The sequence below is a fragment of the Apteryx rowi genome, unplaced genomic scaffold, assembly GCF_003343035.1.
Source record: "Apteryx rowi isolate R43461 unplaced genomic scaffold, aptRow1 scaffold_94, whole genome shotgun sequence".
NCBI classification, from domain to species: Eukaryota; Metazoa; Chordata; class Aves; order Apterygiformes; family Apterygidae; genus Apteryx; species Apteryx rowi.
In genome coordinates, this window is record NW_020451249.1 from 1122071 (window position 1) to 1143434 (window position 21364).

The window sequence follows — 21364 nt, forward strand, 5'->3', positions numbered from 1 at the left end:
GGTTTTCCCTCTGCCCACGGTCGGGACTCAGGCGGCCTCGCGGTATCCAAGGCTACCTGCAAATAAACACCCCCGAAATCCCCGACAGGACCGTGAGATCCGCCTCTCTGCAACGGCGCGTCCCGCTGCCGGGAGCCAGGGAGAGGGGGAGCGTGCACCGGGCAGGGAGCGTGCAGAGCCCCGGCAAACTCGGCTCACTCACCAGCTGCAAGCTGCTCCCTCGGCCTTCGCGGCGGCACTGTCGGGAAGGAGGGATGAGGAGCGCGGCTGCCGCAGGGCAGCAGAGGACGAAATAAGGATCTGGGGCCGCGGCGAGGCTCGGGTTTCTCTTCCGGACTCCCTGGCTCGCTGGGGATTTCGCGGAGGCTCGGCCTTTCGGGGAGGGAAGAAGAGGGGGACTCCAGGGACGAAGAACGCAGGGATGGTCACGGCGGTCCCCAGGCGGCCCACATCCCTGCTGGACTCAGCTCCGGGGGGCCCAAAGCCCCGGGATGGGGGCAGCGCTCYGGGCAGAGCGCGCAGGTGTTTTCTCCGTGGGTCCCAGCAAGCTCCGGAGCAGCAGGGCTGGCGCAGGCAGATTCCCGCTGCAATGAGCGGGCACCTTCCCGAATGCAGGTGCTTCTCCGCTGCGGCAGCCAGTCCCCTTCCCCCACCACTTCCCGGGGGATCTGCTGGGGGCATCGACCCCCACGGAGCGGAGAGCAGGGGCGCAAAACACCCAGCACGGCGCAGCCCGTCTGTCTTCCTCTTTGCTCCTTTTGGGGCCGCATCTCGCTTCCTGGTCTCATACGAGCTCGGAAGGCACCAGGATTCCTCTCCCGGCCACGCTAATTCCTCCGCAAGAGGAGACGCTCACGGGAACGAGATCGGCATTCGGAACAAGGCGCTCACCTTGAAAATCAGCGTGGCGCGAGCGACGTGCCGCTAACGGAGCATTTGGGGTGAGCCCATCTCCCCCTCCCTCCGGGAAGGGAGGTAGCACCAGCTCCAAAGCAGCACTGTCATTCCCACACACGCTTCAAAACACCAATTTTCAGAACGGATATGCCACCCCCCTCCCAGATCGACGTTATTAGCTGCAAAAGCAAACCCCCGCAGTGGTGAAAACCCTGCAGTCATCGTGCAGCTGCGTCGCAGCAGCAAGGTGAAATCTAGGTTAACTCAAATTCCAGGGCACCTAGCCGGCTTGGAAGCGCAAGTCAGAASACATTTCCTTGTCATCGTTTCATTTCCCAAATCCAATAAATGAAAGCATTTCTCATACTTCAAGCAGTTTTCTACAGGCGTGGAATGACTACTGCCATGGGAGACCACGGCACARCCTCAGGATGACGTTTAAGGCACTTCGAATTGCGTTTGTTATCGTGCTGTTGCCAGGTCAAAGACAACACAGTTCTGCTGRCGGTTTTACCACCAGCGTAACTAAGCCAACTGCCCCGCAGTTGTCTTCATAACATCCTTCTCGGCACTCTGGAGACAAACATTTTACGTAAAGGATCTTTCAGAAGCAGGAAGGGGAGCTCATCGCTTAAATCCCACTGAATCATCTCACCTTCGAGAATTTCCCCCTAAAAGCTCCTTTACTGAAAGGCTGACCAGCCCCCGACACGGCAGAGCATCAGACGTGACTAAGGGCTGAAGACTCCCTCGGCTTTCTGCCACGGCAGCTAAATACACACAAACGGATTTAGAGCCATGACTGTCCAGTAGTCAGGAAAAACAAACTGAACTCAAAGCTGTTTTTTCAAAGGCAGATTTGATCTTTGGAGGCCTGTTAAGATGCCGAATCAAAGGCCAGCAGTTTGCCTACGGAAAGGCTAGGATGCACATCAGTGCTAGGGAGATAACCCTAGGGGAAAATCCAGCAGCTACCAACAGAGCACAGCGCATAGAGGTGTCATCCTTCTCAGTCCAGGCCCTGAAAAACATTAAGCCATGTCAGACTGTTCTGAACCAGAGCTCGTTCACACCATTACATTTACTAAAAGACGATACTAGATGTTCCCACTGTCTGTGGTGTTTCTTTCCCTTCCTCCAGCTGCAGCTATCCTCTCTGCACGTTTTGGCACTTTAGAGGGGAGGCAAGGCATGAAGCGTAGCCTGGATTTTCATCCAAGCCTATTCTTGCCTGAGCTAGATTTATTCTCTCTCCTTCTCCCTCCAGTCTGCAAGCGATGCCGCAGTATGGAGCGAGGTCTGCAAACTGCCCGTTGTTCGGTTGGAAGCAGCAGTTGAGAGGAACTGGAATTTTGAGCCAAGTTCCCTTTACAAAAAGAATGGAGCAGCATTTATCTCCATCAAATAAGCTAAGCAGCTGGATTCATACCGCTGCCTTCTGGAGCGCTGACATGCTATTTTTGGAATCGAGTTATGGGACACTGAGCCTCCCCAGGAGTCAGGATCTGCTTACCTTAAATGTAGCTCAGACCTTTGCACAGGGTAAGACTGCAGGCTGTGCCCCAGAAACACTAGATACTTTTTTTTTTCCCTCCCCCTCAGGCAGAGTTTCTGCTAAGAACACAGCACCAGAGCAGCAGGATATCTAGGCTGACGACTCAACAGTACTCGCTGTAGAGCCAGGTGAAATTTTGCTGCTTCAGTTCCAGGATAAWAAATACAAGATCAAATACTGAAACTTTTCAAACTAACTTTAATCTTGTTTTTCTCCTGAGACACAGAAGTCTTTCATTCCCTTTAACTCATTAATGCTGTTCATATATCAACTGTGATATGACTATTTGGAAAAAAATTGCTCCTCAGCAAACTGCACCACAAATTACAGTCACAACAAAAGCATTTGAAGACCAGTAAAAGCAAACTTTCAAGTTAACCAGACATTTATTAGCATCTATTTAGGTGGAGGTTGTTCCAGTACATAAGCAACGAGGTCACACACAGGTGATGGAATCATTTTATATTCAAGCAGAGCAGGTTCCACTGAGTTGCTTCACTTTTTCCATTCGTTCTTCTCAAAATCCCATTGGGAGGAGATGCCCTCAACGGGATTAATCCGCATGTCCAACATTCTCTTCGTCTGCATTGCCAACCACTCGTCAGAGAAGGTATGGGGAATAGGGCCATACACTGCAATTCAAAAGCAGTTGAGATTACACTGGGATACAAGATGGACAAGCTGGGAACAGACATACAAGTTTCACTAACAAAAAGCTTTTTCTTCTGAAGCAATTAGTGTTGATCACATATATGCCAGCACCTGCTCAAACTCAGGTTCCCTAAATCTGATTCTGAGGTGTTAAGCTTGGACCAGTTAGACTCCTCCGTTGAGGCTCTAACAGTTTCCTTAATCAGTAAAAACGGTACGAAGACAACACCCTTCTCCTAACCTTCCCTGTGAGCAGATAAAGRCTCAAGATGGAGAACAGCTCATTTAACTGCACGCGCTGCCTCATGGTAACTGCAGGGCTCACTCAAGGTAGGATCTTTTCCTGGGCAGGAAGCCAGATGTGGCAAAGCCCCAAACTTTTACTGCCTAGAAGGCAATGAGCTTTTGTGATACCAGGTATCACAGAGAGGGGAAGCTCTGGGATCGTTAGTATATCACTGCTTTTTCACCCCCCCTTTTCTCTCTTCCCCCCAAAACTGTCCACCAATGTCACATTTCTGCAGTCAACTTCCTGAATATTTAAGCTACGCATCTGCTTATATCCATTAAGCCACAGTTCCAGAATTGAGTTTTAAGAGGATAGCAAACAGCAATTGCCAAGTGGTCACCAGCATGGCTGTTCCCTGCAACATTCTGAATTCCCAAACAGCTTATAGAGGATTTTCAAAYTTCACATTCAACATTAACTGATACCTGTCTCAAATTAAAGAGTTATCACTATATGCTGTTTACTTACTATACTTTTTCTGCCAAACAAGGAAGAGACCAGTTACACCAAGAAAGAACAGTACTCCACCGAGGACGGTCTTCCACTCATTTGATCCTCTGTTCATTTCTGCATAGCTCTCATTGAATTTGATACGATACACTGAGTGGGGGAGAAAAAGAAAGCATCAAACCATTTATTTCATTTTTCCTGCAACATGCAGGCAACAAGACACTCTCCAGAGGGAGATGACCAAAGCCTAAAGCTGTCTGAAATGGAAAGGAGGTAAAAATAACCCTTGATTCAGGTGGCCTCTCCCATGCCAATACCAAGACACTTGTGCCAAAGTAAACAAGTTGTCTTTCACCATCCCCTTATGAGTAAAGTCAGTGTTAGTCTCTTATTTTATACAAGCAAGTATGACTGTAAAGTTGTGCTAAAGTCACATACTAGGCCTGGCAGAAAGAAATATAGCTTTTCTTCCTTCCCCACAATTCCCAGTACGGCTATTTACTATAAGTCTCACTCACACAAGTCACTTGAACAGGAATGCTTTTATCTAAAAAGGCTACCGTCAGCTCTGCCAGTAAGGCCCACATCGCAAGAGATATTCGGAAGTTCAAAACAGCATTAGATATGGAGAGGGCTTATGAACATCTGAGGAGTTCYAAAGAGACAGTTTTACACCTTCTCGCTTTGACGTAGGTAGACACGACACCGTTCAGAGATGCCACACAACTTGTTATCACTTGCACAGCATGATGACAGCCAGAAAAGATGATGCAGTTTCATTTGCAAGTCAGAACACCTGCTTGACACTTCAATGGGCTGAAATTCTGTRACGCTAAGATCAGTGATCAATAACGTTCAAATAACACATGGTTCATTTTACTCAACTGAACTAATAAAATTACATATTGTTAGCAGCAACCCAGAAAAAGTCYCTTCATTGCAACAGATTAGAACCAGAAATAAATATAAAAGAGTTTTTGGGGGTTTTTTGGAAGAAATTGCTGAACTTTACCAATTGCTAGCTAAATTCCTTATGTCAAATCTACCATGTGATGTCAGGCACATAAYAGATACCAAGGCAGGTGTGTCTGAGTTTCTGAAATAGCACTAAGAAAGGGAAAAGAGACAGTTCTTAAAATAAGTGCTATTTTAAGAGTGTAAGAATAATAGTAGGGGAGCTACATAAAAGATAATATTATCTTGGCTCAAGTCTCTGCCTGCAGATCCATTTAAAAGAGCAGGGCTTAAAAGCAGCCTAGAGCTGCCTTCCATGGCTGTCTTTGCAGTAAAACAGTCATCAATAATGCATGTGTGCACATCATTGCTAGCTGTAAGGTCTATTTAAAGCCCCCACTACCTACATTCAACTTTCTCATCAACGGACAGAGCAGTCCATGATGCCTTTTCCTTTTCTTTCAGAGCCTTCTGCTGAGCAGAGAGATCCCTTACAAAAGCCACTTCGGGCAGGGGAACATCACGGCGATCGGCGTATGCTGGAAGGCTGAAGTCCTCTGCTTTCACAACACCAGCTGCATATGGAAACAGAAGTGACACTGACTCAAGTTGCTGACTTCTACACAAACATCTCCTACCGGTTACTACAGAAAAAAAAAATACAGGTAATTCAAAAAGGCAACAATAGTTAAGGAGTCCAGAAGGGAAGAATATTCCAGATGACATTCAGATCCCATCTGTCTGGTTAGTGTCATCCATGTTTATCACAGAGAGAAAGGGAAAAGAGACAGTTCTTAAAATAAGTGCTATTTTAAGAGTGTAAGAATAATAGTAGGGGAGCTACATAAAAGATAATATCTGAAATGACTTTAAACTGTAAGTCTAAGACACCTTTATTTCCAAGTGTCACACTGATTATCTAGAAACCCTCTACACTTTTTCTATCCTAGTTTGTGCCAGGACCCCTATTCCTACAATTCCCCCATCTGCCATTATCCCTGCCTGCACCTCGGCGATGCCCTCTACCGGCAAGGAGGCCGATCAGATCGGACAAATCTCACCACCAGGCCAGGAAACCAGTCTCACCAASCCCCGGCCTATCCTGCTCCTGTCTTTACCCAAACACACTTCCTAGCTGGAAGCTGCAGAAGAGATGCTTGGCCTCCACTAGGTCAGGAAACACGGCAGYGAGAGTATTCAGAAATGGATTCCTAAGCAAATGCGTGCTGCCAAAAAGCTGCATTTGGCAAATGAAAACAYGGAATTATTGAACCTCTCTGCATCTTATTCAAATCTTTTGGTCAAACTTCATGTTATTTGTCTACTAAGATTGTAACACRTCAAGTTCTTATGTAAAAAACATTAATGACATCATATCCTTCTCATTGCAATTCCCTCCCACACTGTATTTCTAGGAAAAACTCTTTACAGCATCTTAGACTGCTTCACTTGATATCAGRAATCACCTTGAATTTGGCAAAGAAAGCTCTCCTAATCAAGTTTAAAGCTCCTAACAACAGCAWTCTATGTTCTTCTGTAAAGTGCTTATCTCTCTATGATTTCTAAAGATAAAGGAGATGCTACCTACCCTGTCCATGTCCTCTCATGCAGATGGAAGTGGAAATGGCTCTTTTGCCAATGAGACTAAATGCCCTTGAAGCCAACATCCTGTCAGGAAGAACACARGTAAATCACTGCCAGATGAAGACATCAAAATTGCACGTTAAGTCGAGGTAATACCATTTTCTGCTTGTTTGGATATAAAAACTAATCTACAGGTTTGCTGATCCTTCTCTGAAGGACAGCACGTATCACCACACAGCTCCTGCATTTTCATGGCTGCTCCACAACTACAGCTATCGGGAAGAGTCTTTCCCCCCCCCTTTTCCTAGCAGACGCCTGTGTTTGAGCTCAGACCCGTTCAGTACAAGCCCTAGGTGAAATGAGTCCAAGAGCATCTGCCTTCCACTGAAGAGCACCTTCAGCAGTCAGCAGTGCAAACGTGCCCAAAGCAACGGCAGACTGAGCTAACGGTTTCTCCGACATGCCACCGCGAGCGCGGGCCTGGAGCACCACCTCTGCTCTCTGTCAGGGATTTTCCGCAGCTGCCTGACATTTGCTAAAAATACATATATTTTTTTTTCTTCTTTTTTTTTGGAAAAGCCTTGTTGCCAGGGCGAGGCCCGCGGGCCCCCAGCCGGTGTGACCTTGAGGCGGGCAGGCCATGCGGCCCCTCGGCCCGTCCGCCCGCCCGGCTCCGGGCCGCACCGCCGCTCCCCGGGCACCGCCGGCCCCGATCCCCGCCCCCCCGCCGCCACCCGGGCTCCCTCGACGACCTGGCGACCGTCCTCTACGCCGCGCCCGCCACCGGAAGGAGGCGCCTGCCGGAAGCGCGGAGCACCCCGGGATGCGCGGAGCAGCGAGAGGCCGCGGGGGAAAGGCTCCCACCGCGGGGCTGATGGGATGTAGGCGGGCCGGCGCCTGCCTTTTGCGACAGTGCTGCGGGCGCTTGGCGGCGGCGCGGGGGGCGCTTGGCGGCACTTCCCGGCGGGCGGCCTGAGGGGACGAGCCGGGGCCGGTGTCCGGCGCGGGTGTCCGGCGGCCGCGGGGCTGCGGGCCGCGGCAGGATGAAGCTGACCACGCAGGCCTACTGCAAGATGGTGCTGCACGGCGCCAAGTACCCGCACTGCGCCGTGAACGGGCTCCTGGTGGCCGAGCGGCCGYCGGGCCAGCCGCGCCGCGACCAGGCCGCGCCGCCGCCGCTCTTCGTGGACTGCATCCCGCTCTTCCACGGCACCCTGGCCCTGGCGCCCATGCTCGAGGTGGCCCTCACCCTGGTAAGGCCCGGGCCGGGGGCGCCGGGGCTCCCTCCCGTGCTAAAGTCTGCGGGGGCAGCCGGGTGTTTCTAAAGGGGGGAAAGCCCCGAGGCCCGTCCCAGGCACGGCTTTCCCCTGGCGAAGGAGCGGGAAAGCTGCAGAGCATGGGCGGTTTTTTGCGTGTATAGTTCTCCCTAATTTTGTCTAGGCAGAGAAGCTGCTGGTTATATCGGTGTCATTTTCCCAGTTTACCTTAAGCCACTTGAAAGCACCAGCAGCTAATTAGAAGAGGRCATGCTTCTGTCAAAGAGTGTACAGATGCATATAAGCATGTAGCTCCTAATTTGTTTTCATATGTTTTGCCCTTTTACAGAAGCCATTAGCCTAAACTGGAAAAAAGCTAAGTCTTTTTAAACTGTAGTTGCTGGCTTGAGTTTGAAATCCCACTTGATGTATTACAAGTTGATCTCTGTTTCCTCCTGTGGGCAAAGGGATTACTTTGTTAAGGTTAGTTAGTCCACYGAGATAGCCAAGTTTTGCCAGGCTTGTTCCATTACAGTGTCCTGTGGGTTGCCCRCTGCTGCAGAAGAGCCTTGTGGTAAGTTGTTGTGGGATAATCTGTTTTACCCCATATTGTTGCACRGATGGGATGAGAACGATGTCTGTACTAGAGAGCCGGTGTTTCTGTGTTGCAGTCTTCAGTTTTGACCCCTGAGTCATGAAGAAGACGGGGGGCATGCTGGGTTMTGACATGACTCCTTCCAGCCTGGGTTTCTGGAGAGTCCCCTTGTCAAAACCAGAACACACAGAGAATGAGACGTGCCTGGATTTTATTTTAATGGGGAGTTGGATTGGGCCTGTGGCACATGAAATCTAGAAGCAAAGAGTGCTTTTCATTCCTTCACTGTAGGCATAGCTGCTAGTAATTTGAGATGTGTGTATGATTTGAGCTGCAAACTTTCATAATCTTTTCAAGACTTGTGGTTATTAGTGGTGGAAAATCCATACCTTTTTGATATTTGTAAAAAAATAACTATTTTCTAGTTCTTGTACATTTTTTGGCCTAAATGGGAGGGAGCATGTAGAGGGCTTTGTGGGGTTCATTTTATGAGGAGTGCTATGTGGAGAAGCACAGTCTGTCTGTTAAAGATCAAGTCTCCATCCTGGAACTCTGCAGTGTGCTTAATTTTACCCAGCTTTCAAAATAATACAGTAAGACCCAGGAGATTTGGCCAGTATGCACATTAGATAAACCTTTTCCTTGCTATGGAAGAATTTTTCTAAACTTTGGCCCTTCAGTGTAGTCCCCTTGCATAGGTCTTGTTTCAGGATCAGATTATTAGGAAATAAATCCTGTTTCTTACAACATCTGAAACATCTTACAACATCTACAGCAACCAAAATCTAAAATTGTTATACAACCAAAGCAATGGCACGTCCATTGCACTGTTTTTCTTTCTCTTGGTTTTTGATCCAAAAAGTTAGAGAGGAAACCTTTGGCTTTTCACACATTAGTTAGGACTTACTTAAATGTATTGTAGTTTGCAATCTGTTTTGATGACTCCTATGACTTGGCAGCTTTAAAACACAGTGTTTGAGAAGAGCCCAAGGCCTTTTGCTCTGATTCTTTATTTAAACAAAGGCAAAGGTGGAAATAAATATTGGCATAGCAGCTGTGAAAGCTGAATTTTATTGTTGTAACATTTTAAAAGGAGGGCTCTCTTGCCTGTTCTCTGCAAGGTAACACTTGAATATTTACATGAATAAATCAGTGAAATTCACGCAGTTACAATTTGATGTTTTTAACTAAACTCCTCCRTTTCTAAAGGATTTTGAAGTTTTGGCAAATTTTGATGGGATCGCTTTCTCTTCCAGTTCAATTATTGCTGATTCTTACTCGGGTCAGTCATGGTTTCCTGAAAACTGAATTGGCTTTTAATATGCATGAAGGTTTTTTAGAACCAGACCGCAAGTTTGATCTGCTTCTTTTCCGACCTGAGTTATCCCAGAGCATCAAATGGGGTTAATAGTCTTGTGACTTGTCCACRTGGTAACTTCTGAAAATTCCAAACAGCACTTTAGCAACAGTCTATATAAAACAAACTCTAAAACTAGCTTTTATTAAATGCACAGCAGTTCTTGAAGGCTTGCAGCTCTGGAAGAAAGAGCTAAAATATGTGTATTTAATTTGTGCTTTGGCTTGTCAGTTTGAAAACCCTTTCAAAAACTGAGTCATTACAGAAAAAGTGAGTTGTTTCATAYGCTGTCTGTGCCTTTGAGTTCCTCGGCTAATTGATGTGATTTTACAACCCCATCTTCTCTAAAAACAAAAAATGCTTTCCCCCTGCTTTTGTACGGCTTGCTCCCACCGCGGGAACAGCAGTGAGCAGCAGCAGGTTACCATCGTTCTCCTCTCGCAGCTCTTGCAAAACCCTCTGTGACTGGCGTTCTGTGGCTGCAGCTCCACTTGTTGCAGCAGCGGAAACGGATCMAAGGACAGCTCTTCAGCTGGAGTCATTTTTATTTTCACTTGCTCTCCTGACTCCTGGCTTTTTTACCTTTAGGAAATCACTTTGTTTTTCCAGGAGGTGACAAGCACTGTAGAAGCTAGATACAGGGTTTTGTTTTTTTTTTTCCTGTTGACTTGCCTTAATCAGGGCTGGACAGTAACATGACTAAAAATATCGGTGGCTAATTGATGCTAGGGCTACCTGCGGTGACGTTGCTGCAGCTAGAGATTGCTTGGAAATTGCAGCTGGAAGCACAGCAGTAAATCCAGAAAGGTTTGGTTTGGTTTGTTTTTTTTGTTGTTTTTTTAGACTTTTTACAGAAGCAGTTTTTAATTACCACTTAGGGAACTGAGAACTTGAAAATCTTACTTCTTTTTAGACTATTTTTCGAGGCAGCAAAAATTAATTTAGGACTAAGGTTTTTAATTTTTAAATTGACTTTTTTTTTTTTTTTAAACAGTGTCTGGGCCTTAATGCCAAGCTTTCAACCCATTAACAATTAAAACCATAGTCCTAAGCCCTCAAAATGGGTTTATAATTGAAACAGCAGTTGGACCTCAGCTATAGCAGGACTACGTAGCTTTTTTTATCATATAAATCCATGTCATCCCCTGTAGATAAGGGATTATTCACATGGCTTTTTTGTTTATGCAGTTTAATGCTATAATTTTTGCTAAATATGAGATTGATTTGATTTACAGGATGCCACAGATCAGCATAGATATATTTTGGAATCCATTTTTTTATATATATATATATATATATATATATATTTTTTTTAGTGCATGCTCTCTGGGGACAGCAAAGAGAAGTACTAGCTGCTTTCTTCATTTCTGTCTTTCAAGGCTCTGTATTATTCTGACCTGGTATCCTTAATTACAAGCAAAAACATCTTTCTCATGCACGTATGCATATATGTATTTTTTTTTTTCAAAGCAAGACAGACTCAGTAGAACAATATCAGATCTAGCATAAAGCAGAGAGCACTGAAATGTGCGTGTGCTGAACTCTACTTGAAAAAAAGTACATGAACTTATGTAGATTATATATAAACTTTTTGTACATAAGCTTTTGTAGTTTGTATGTAAATACATGCATACATTTAAGCCTTGGCATACTGATGCAAAAGCAGGAAGGAACTGCCTGGTCTGACCACGTCTTTAACAAAGATTAGAGAATCTAAGCCAATAATTCTTTCATCAAGCTCTTATCATTTGTGATTGAGCTGGAGAGTATTTTTAGAAGGGTGTTCGGTTTTGCTTGACAGACTTTAAAGGGTAGAAAATTCACTACGTCGTGTCATAAGTTGTTTCAGTGGTTGATTACCCTTGCAGGTGAACTTTCAAAGAAAAACAATTTTATTGCAAAAGCCTTTGGTAATAGAGTGGGTTTAAAAATGGTAAAAGGGGACAAACTTTTTTTCTGCCACGCATTTACTTTTCACTTAAAACTTCAATTGCTAATTAAAGTAAATGATACTTGCACTTTAACCTTCTAGCAATGTTACATCTAAAATAAAATCAACGAACTCTTTTGAAATGGCAGTATGGTCACAGATCCACATGCTGAACACTGTCTAATTTTTCTCTATCAAATGAGCACTAACTGAAAGTAGTGAAATAATAATAAATTAGACCTGGAATCCTCTCCCAGACAGCATGGCTCAAGTACTTGACAAATCCTGTCACTTAAATTTAGGCCATGCTTTGATTGGGATCACTTCCCGTTCTTTTGTTTGGTTTGCAGAAAGATAGAAAACATTAATCAAATGCTTAATTTTCTCTGTTCTATTTTTAAAAAATATATGTAAATACCATCTGGTTAATTTAAGAAGCAATTGGAAAAAATAGTGTAAAATTTCAGTTGCCATTTTATTTGCAGGACAGWTACAGAATTTCCATGGTTGGGTGTGGTGGTGCTGGTTTTTTTTACTTCCTGGGCTCAATTGTTCCAATTGCTTTTTCAGATTGACTCTTGGTGCAAAGAGAATAGCTACGTGATAGCTGGATATTACCAGGCAAATGAACGTGTGAAAGACGCCAGGTGTGTTGGTGCAATATTTCCTTCTGTTTGCTCTTTTATGCTGTACTTTGTACCCTGCCAACAAAAATCATTGACATAAATTGTGAATGTTGATTAACTTTGACAACTGTCATGCGGTTTCACATTGTCTTCGTGGTGCTGGTGGATATGGCTTTTGTTCAGGTGCAGAAACCTCAGTCTTTCCCGAATTTCTCTTCTTTAGTGGATACTATAAAAGGCCAGTAGTTGAACGACTGCCAGCCAATTTAATTGCAGTTATCAGGGAAATAGCCAGAATTTGCAGGTGGTTTGCTTGTGTGGTAACTATTTTCTAAACTCTAATTAATCACCCTGAATACCTTTTGGAAAGTTTTTCAGAAGTGATCTAATTCTTACTACATTACTTAATTGTCCCTGAGTAAAATGCTTCATTTCTTATGTAGTCAAGGCACTGTCACGAAATGGAAGATGATGTCAGTCAAGCAGACATCCTGCTTTTTGCTTATTGTTTGCCCCAGGAGTAAATGGACAAGTAACACTTGCAAAAAAGTGGAGGTCCTCTAGGGCATGTGTTTTCCATTGGAAGCTTTAGAAGGCTTTATTTTTGAAAAGGAGATATAATTTTCCAATTAATTTATTTTTCAGAAACTTTGTCCTAGTGGTTCTGATTAGAAACGAATCGACAGTTATCATTGTTAGACCTAAATGCTATTTTATAAGCAAAATTCCATAAAATATTTTACAAGTAAAAAAGCGTGGTTATGGCACTAGGCTCTGAGTGATAGGAAATCCGCAGCAAAGTAACCGAACTGACACGTAGTTGTGCTGTTGGAAACCCCCCGCTACAGACGTACTTTCCAGTTATTAAGAGAAATTGAATAGCGTTGCTTAGAATCTATACTTAATATATATGCATATAGATGCGTATATATTGTGAGGTACACACACACACCTGCATATACATGTATGTAAAATGTGCTGTATTAAGGTCTTAGGAACTGTATACATCTGTATGAACGCACGGCTATGTGCCTTACCAGAACACCATCACTTTACCTTTTTTTTTTTTTTTTTTTTTCCTTCTTGCTAGCTGACTCAAATTATTGAACAAGCAATAAGGGGGGGGCTTCCTTTGGAGTCACAATAGAGCTTTACATATGCACGTCAGATTTTTTTCTGTGTATATATTAGGCAGATCCAATGTCAAGGCTAATGAGAGTACGTAATATTTGCATTTAAAATAAATATGAACAGCTTGTTTAAAGTGTTGTGCTATATTCCAGTTATTTTGCTGATGTGTATTCTTCAACCTCAAGTATGTTTTTGAAGTAACACTTATAATTGCTTGGATATCCAAGGGAGCAAGGGCATTGTCATTACCTTGCAGGGGAAGTAAATCTGCTGGAGACCTTTTAAAGGAGGAGATGCAGTCTGAAGCTTCCGTGGAACATGACTGTTCCATTTGCAGATTAAAGGAATATCATGGGCTTGTTTGTTTTTAAACTTAAATTTCATTTCTGAGCATAACTCTGGCTCCATGTAGAGATTGTCATCTTTGAAGCTTAATATAGTGTTTTCTTTAAAAGATGATCTGATTTTTGTAGAGAAGCTGGGTAGTGAGTGAGTTCAGATGCAGACTGGGGAACAAATGCAGATGTTTTCTTTTTAAACTGCCTGTCAGGGCAAAGGTCGCTGCAGTTCTTGATCTGGTGGGAGAAGGTAGGAGGCCACAAAATGTTTTTTCCGCGTAATGTCTTCAGTAAGCATTTTGCTGCTCAAAAATGCATTGCCTAAGCATAGCTAAGATTCAGTTCATGTGCTGAGGAGAGGAGCTAGGGTTTTCTTGGCCTTCTGACTTAAATCAAGTATAGCATCAGCTTGATATCTTGTTCCTGTTTGCAAGTACATGGTGTAATTTTGGCATCTCTTTAAGCATRTTTCCTGCTGGTTTGAGCTGAAGTGTCACGGTTCAAATAACAATTATTTTTTTACCTTCTTCTGCAGTCCAAACCAAGTTGCTGAAAAGGTGGCCTCCAGAATTGCAGAAGGCTTTAATGATACAGCGCTCATAATGGTAAATTACTTCCTTTCCCTACTGTTAGTATTATGACCATGGTATTGGACTAACCATTTAAATGATATTCTCTGGACCTTTTAATGGTAAAGTGACTAATTTGCCCTTTCCCTCCAAATCCTCTGGGGAAGAGAAACAATCACTTGTAGCCAGTGGAGCTGTTAATAAGTCTACGAAGTGACTGCTGTTAGCTCTCCTTCATCACAAAGGAAGTGGAGACTTTCTGTGCTTATAAGACTTGCCTGAAGGTGGTGTATTCATTAGTTCAGAGCCCTTCTATGATTTAAATTTGTCTTACATGAAACAAATTGTRACTGCAGCAAGAAGGCAAAGCACCAAAAATGGTGGTGGTTTAAACATGTGAAAATCTGCTTGTTTGAAGCTAAAGCAGTGGATGAGTTAGTGTAAGGTGCCCTGTTTGTAAAAACTGACTTTTTTGAATTCCATCTCTTTATTTGGGGTCCTGAGGGGAAGAATAACACAGTGTTTTTCTGTYGCTCACTAGGTTGATAACACCAAGTTTACAATGGAGTGCATAGAACCTGCCATTCACGTGTATGAGCTTCATGAGAACAAGTGGAGGTGCAAAGACCCACATGTGTGAGTAAACTTGAGTATACACGTGTTTGAGTAGTGAGCAAAAGAAGCTGCCTGGTCAAAAATATATAGCTATAAGGGCAAAACATTCATTGTAGTTGAATGATCCTGTAAGGGTGGTGGGTGCGACTGACAGTGCTTTTAGAGTTGTTCTTTGAGCTTTTTATCACGCTGAGAGAGAACAGCCAGCGTTTAAAGCCAGGCAGTGTGTGCCCCTCCTTCACCATGACCACACTGTGGAGTGCATGGCCTGTTTTCAGAGCCAAGGAGAGGATGGAGGTTTTCTGTGACGATTATTAATTCCTAGTTATTTTACGTCCTAGTGATTTTTGTGAAGATTGGTCCGAAGCCCAGAGAATCGCTGCATCTCTCTTGGACAGCAAGTCCTACGAGACGCTTGTAGATTTCGATAATCACTTGGATGATATCCGGAATGACTGGACAAACCCGGAGATCAACAAAGCTGTCCTCCACCTGTGTTAGAGACTTCTACTGACTAATTTATGGGCGCTTCCACTATGTACTGAAGATACAGAAATGATATTTTTGAATGTAAATAGAGTAATATTCAGTACCTTGTGTGGAAACCCGACTGATTAAAAAGAGTGGCATGTCACATTGCAAAGAGTGATGTGTCCTTAGGCAATCAAATCTTTCTAATGAGACTCCATGAAAGAACTACAAACTGTCAGTTACAGCTGCCCCTGTGGATGTGTTCCCAGTTGTAGTGAATTTTGCTATAACCTTCAAAACCAGAATTACTTCTGCTTGTCCCCATTGTTCATATTAACAAGTTTTAACTAAGCTTTTGTAATATTTAGAGTAATTTTTAAAGATCTATGAAGATATCTTTCAAAAAATCAGTCTTGTCCTCAGATGAGATATTTTAAGGTCAAATACATAAACAAAATCCAAGGTTAACTGGTCTTTGGGCCTCACTTGGAAATGGCATTATATCRGGGCAGTAAAAGGTGAACTGCTGAAGACGATGTACCATGCTTACGTGGCACCTGTTTTGCAGCAGTTTAGCATGACACAGCTACAGATGATGTGTTAAAGCAATATTCCCAAATGCTGCAGTGATTCCTGCTCTCCCTGGACATACAACCACAGTTATTGCCTGAAAAAGTTACAACCAAGGTAAAAACAAATGCTCGCCTATTGGTTTGTAAAAAAGGACTGGAAGCACATTAATGATTTTGAATGAAACTTCCAAAAGAGTTTGACTATCAAGAAGAGGAGAGTGAAATACCATATTAATTTTACGCAGTCTTTTCTGTCTGTTTTTAAACAGATCTAATTTTCAACAGATTCATATGGTGTCCATTTAAGAAGGCCTGAAATGTATCTCTGAGTCAAAAGCAAATGGTCTGAGTATGTTGGATCAAGGAGTCTAGAAATATCTAGTTAAGCTTCTGTCTATCTTTCTAATCAATGYTGGTTTCTAAGAATAAGTTTACTGGACAGTGAGAAAGCTTTATAGCATCATTTCCTTTTACATTATTTTTAATGTATTATTTTTTATCAGGTACACCAAAAGCAGTGTACCTTACCTGCTCTTTCTTTTCACTACATTACTGTAACTACTTAACCTGGTGAACCTAATGAACTCGGAAGAATTAATTTTATATCATTCAACACTTTTTACCAGTAGTGGTTTCAATGGAAGGAAAACACTTTAGTTGATCCACTGTTGTTGTAGCATGGTCCCCACCACTTTAAAGTACACTTGATGTGGGGAATGTCAGTTGGATCTTTTGTGGAATTTTTGATGGAGAGGAGAAAAAAGGGTCTGATAGATAGACAGCCTGCCAACTCCAGTTGCCTAGTGTCCGATGCACATGCCTGGTTTCAATCTGGGACTAGGTATGATCAGCTCTTAATGAGTCCTGTTGTCTTGCTTTTAATGGATGTTTGTCAAATTAATGTAGCCTCAACCTTCAACTATTTCTCTAGGTTTCCTACTCCTTCTACCCAGAAATCTTTTTACAGTGAAGATCTATATGTCCTCCAAGTGATCCACCAGTCTCCAAGTTCCTGCTTTTTTTCTTAGTGTCCTTATTTTACAAAATGAGGGATGGGATTGTCGAAACTTCTTGGTCTACCTCTGCTTCTAGTTAAATAAGCACAAGTTTTACTCTTGATCTTAGTGAGAGACAGGATAAGGATAAAATCGTATTGTGAAGTAGCGAATAGAATGAGATGTTCAGTTCAGTCCTGCTTGGGTGCTAACTGCCATTCAGATTCAACAAAACCGTTATGTCTGAGGTTTGGTTCCCTGTCCAAGGAAGAGAAAGATAATGGTTTGAACTGAATGGTTCTGTTTGACCCCCTGCTCTACAGTAATAAGGTATGATGGGGGTTACAAAAGGGATTGGCACTTCTGTTCTAAAGGAAGACAATACAAATAGTCTTTCTTAAGCATGAGTCAGATGCACTTGCAGGAAAGGAAAATGTTTTCAGTTGTTGAATGAAAACTAGTATCTAGCTCACAAGCAGTGAGATAAACATATTTCAGAGTCTGTTTTACTACACATCCATAAAATTTCCTAGAAACAGCAATGTTCTGGCAGTGCGCGTTCAGAGTAGACTCTACAAATCACGCATATTGCAGGAAGAAGACTGTTGTCTTACTTTGTACAAACATCTCATGAAGTCTCATCTATTGTTTCCAGAGACAGATGTTATCTTAGCAAGACATGTTGCATTAGTTATGTGAGGTTATTAACCAACACTGAAATATAAGCTGGTATGTCTTCTGAGCCACAGGAAATGTATTTCTCATTCTCTGTAACTAGATGTCATATAATCAAGCTTTGATCATATATATGTTAATACAGTCTAATCTGTCCTTGCACATACCACCCCCTCTTTTCCTCTTAAGGCTTACCAAAATGATAAATGATTTGGAGAGAACATTTTTTTTAAGTTGCAAAATAAAATTAAGGCAAAGCACAGTGTGTATCATGAGGCTGTAATCTGATGGAAATGATGAATGCTCCCAGTGACTAACCACTGAGACAAGTTGCCGGAAGGGGAGCAGCTTCTAATGCTTTATCTTTCCATTTTTTTATCTTCTTCTGTTTGCTTTTGCTTTTCAGCAAGGTCCATCGAGTGTATTGCCACCAGTAAAGGCAAGGGCTGTCTTTAAGCAAAAAGGACAAGCGCTGCTGTGCTCAGATCTTATCTCACCTATCTTATTTGTATTGAAGGCTGAACAAAAGACAGCAATTTCATAAAGCCAAGGCAACCCAGAGCCAGAGCTGCCCATGTAAAAGAATGAGGAAGCTGCTGGGCTCCGAGGAGGCCGTATTCTCTTTTCCTGCTGACTTACCTGTGGGAGCAACTGCTGATTTCCTGGCTTGGGGATCAACTGGATTAATTAGAGGAACTGAAGGTAACTCCTTTTAAAACTTTTGGGGGAAGAAGGCTTGGGAAGGGAGTCTGAATCTCCATTAGTGGAACCCTTGTGATAGCTGGGAAGATGGCACCGGGAACATATCTGTCTCACTCTTATTTGTTTTGTTAGCAATTAACAACATGCAGAGTTATTTCCCACCCCCCATTCTCCAAGATCTGGAGTTCTGGCATTTGCCTGCCCAGGCCTCTGACTTCCAGCTCTTTTCCTTTACCTCATCTGCAGGACCTAAAGCACTTGGAAATGTTAAACTCTTCCAGTAAGGTGTGGGGTTCTTTTTTCCACTCTCAACTCTAATGTTTCAAAGAAACAGTAATAAACAGACCCTGTAACTGACTGAAAATATGAGCGCTAAGTGCTTGGATTTCTGAATGTGAGGGTGTATGTTAATCTTTGCTGGATCTGGGTGAGTGCTGACCTTGAATCCTTTAGTCAAAGTGCGGGGAATGAACAGGCTTGAGCGTGTACACCAAGGGGTTGCTTTAAACGCCAGTTTTGTTTGAAATAAAGGATCRGATTGATCTGAGACGCAAGTCGCCATAAGGCATGCCCGGAGGCAGAACGCATGCAGCTCTCTGGCCCAGGACACCTTCAGTCTTTTGATACCCGGGTCAAAAACTCCCCATTCAGCTTGAGACACCCAGAAGGGAGCTGAGGAGCAGAGAGTCTTTCAGGCCTGTATGTATTACTTTCACTGAGAAATGGGAACATCCTAGAGTCCTAGGACATTCCGTGGCTGGTTGGGACTAGATCCTTGGTGGAAGTGATCTTTGATGCTCCTGCTGGCTTGTGCAGTGTTAAGAGTGGGAAGAACAGATGGATGACAAGAGCCAGTGCCCTCTTGCCAGGGGTATATTTGATCACCTGTTTCCCGAGAGGCTCAAAAGTGAGATATTCACCACGGGGGGGTAGTACTGGATGCTGTATTCTCTCTGAGCTCACTGCTGTGTTTTTGTATGAGGATTTTCTTCTTTTTTCCTTCACCCAAGCAGCTGAAACAGTCTGCCTTCTGCCTTTTGTTCTGTCACTCATCCGCTGCATCCCRCTGGAGATTGCCCCCCGCCCCCTCCAGTCTGCCAGCTGAGCTGCTCGTGGGCTGTTCCTTAGCCTGTGTCAGCAAGAGCGAGGAGCTACCGTGTAACCTGTTTCAGCTCATTAGAACTGACATGGCTTTAGGAAGCGCACGAGCAGTTCAGCTGGCAGGATGGAGGAGCCATAACCTCTTCACCCGACACAGCTGGAGCCAGAGACAGACAGATGTTCATTGCTACTGTGGTCCAGCCCTGCTCTGCTTGAGGCTGCATAGATGCACAATGAGAGATGATCCCCTGCCCCCAGGAATGTCTTATCTAAGTGGCAAAGATGCACGCAGAGGGAGGTGACAGTGACAGATGCAGGAAGGAAACTGGGGTCTCTTTACTCCCTGGCTAGAGGCCTAATCGCTGCACTGCTCTGCTGCAATTTGTAAAGTGTCTTGAGATGCTCAGATGGAGGGCATTACTGATACGGAAAGAGCAAGCAAATGTTAATGGCAGAGACTGTTAGCAGGGACGGACTTGCGGTTGACTGCAGCTCGGAAAATGTTCTCAAGGGGAAATATGCTTAGCCTGCATTTGTGAGCTGTGCTTCTAGTTCGTGTTTTAATTTAGCTCCCGGAGCAGAGCTGAATGTGCTTAAGTCACATACGATTGCCTGTAGGAACTCTAGTGAGGTGGTGTGGGTTGGACAGAAGATGCTGTGCAAGCTGCTTCCTTTCCGTTCTGCCTGTGCTCTGCTACTCCAGACTTGGGTTCTTGCGTGCTGCTTTGCCGATGCCTCTTACTCCTGCACTGCAAACTCCTTGTTTTCTTTTCAAGCTGCCCTGCAATCAGCCCTCCTGGAGTAGGCAGTGATTTCATTGTGTTAATGTATCTGCTGAGGACTTGATTGATTTTACTGTCACTTTTAAGATCACATTTTAACCTAGCCTTCTCATCCTGAAGTACACCCTACCTGCATATTTTTGCTTTGATTTTTATCTGAGACTCTGTGAAAGGTTGCAGATGTATAATCAGAGTGGACTGAGACAGATTGCTGGCTGTGGTCTGGGGTTTCCAATTATAGGTTCGTGTGAAAGGTGAAATCAGTCCACTTTTCTGTGTGGCTGTGCAGCGACTGCCACAAGATGGCCTTTGTTTTGCAGAGTTTCTAGCGATGAGCTTGGCACTTTGCCGGTCTCCATAGCCCTGATGAAGGAGGCAGGGCTGCGGGTGGAAAGGGTGCAATCGCAGGGTAATATAAAGCCATTAGGTGGTTCCGATTGACAGGCACAATCCACTTCACCTTYGAAACTGGTTTGTCAGAACCACAATCCTCCGGTGGATGATTGAACAGAGTGTGCCTAGATGAGACCTTTCCCACTGCAGTGATTACCCAGCCATCAGCCTTCTGTGGACCGCAGGGACAGATGTGCGTTAGTGTCTTTGGCAACCCAGCAACTGCTTTTATTTCTTAGTTTGGTACAGACTAAATCCCTCTTGTCCGTATGTACCGATCTTCCTTTCTGCCTAGGCATTCTTCAGAGGCCCAAACCCCACTGTTGTTAAAACACTGGGTAAATGGGTTAGGGGTACCACGTGTAACTCCTTGAAGGAGTTCAGGGATGCAGATGCRAGTGTGTGCAGCAAAGGTTTTGTATTCGTACCCTAGCTTTGCATACCTCTCAAGCTGTTAGTGGCCGTAATGGATTTCAGCGAGTCACGGCTTGTATATGCTTCCAGCCTGTGGAAAGTTGTGTYGCTGATCTCTACAACAGGCTGAAATCGGAAAAAAAAATCCTCTAAAAGATGCCATAAAGTTGTTCTCCCCATGCTGCCCCCAAAACAGTTCAGCAAAACCTGCTGTGGCAAGTGCACGGGGCTCCTTTCCACAGTATATTTCCACAGGGAACAGACTGCGTGTGGTCAAGAACAGACCTCTCAAACACCACATACAACCCAGCGTGGTGCTGTCTTTGCAGCCAGCCTTCACAGCCACGATGCTTCTGCAGCGTGAGGCAGAGCAGGAGCTCACGGTGGCAGGAGAGACAAAGCAGCCCTTGCTAGAAATGCGCTCTGGAGCTTAAAAGAGGACCTAATTGAAAAAATGTTTAG

At 44.1% G+C, this 21364-nt stretch overlaps 2 protein-coding genes across 3 annotated transcripts; one reads left to right on the top strand and one right to left on the bottom strand.

Moving 5' to 3' along the window:
• Positions 1-2819: 2819 nt before the first annotated feature.
• On the bottom strand, positions 2820-7216 carry LOC112978458. 2 transcript variants are annotated; one of them, XM_026091993.1, is made up of 5 exons: positions 7133-7216; positions 6385-6464; positions 5204-5371; positions 3861-3992; positions 2820-3084 (listed from the first exon to the last, which is right to left on the bottom strand). In XM_026091993.1, exons 2-5 carry the CDS (start codon positions 6461-6463, stop codon positions 2948-2950), a joined length of 516 nt encoding a protein of 171 aa, XP_025947778.1. In that variant the 5' UTR covers position 6464; positions 7133-7216; the 3' UTR covers positions 2820-2947. The 2 variants fall into 2 exon arrangements, with proteins under 2 accessions (XP_025947778.1, XP_025947779.1); XM_026091994.1 differs by lacking the exon at positions 7133-7216 and adding an exon at positions 6776-6800.
• Positions 7217-7330: 114 nt separating this feature from the next.
• Positions 7331-15736, top strand: EMC8 (ER membrane protein complex subunit 8). The gene is made up of 5 exons (XM_026091992.1): positions 7331-7633; positions 12089-12165; positions 14149-14218; positions 14724-14818; positions 15139-15736. Exons 1-5 carry the CDS (start codon positions 7424-7426, stop codon positions 15296-15298), a joined length of 612 nt encoding a protein of 203 aa, XP_025947777.1. The 5' UTR covers positions 7331-7423; the 3' UTR covers positions 15299-15736.
• Positions 15737-21364: the final 5628 nt, after the last annotated feature.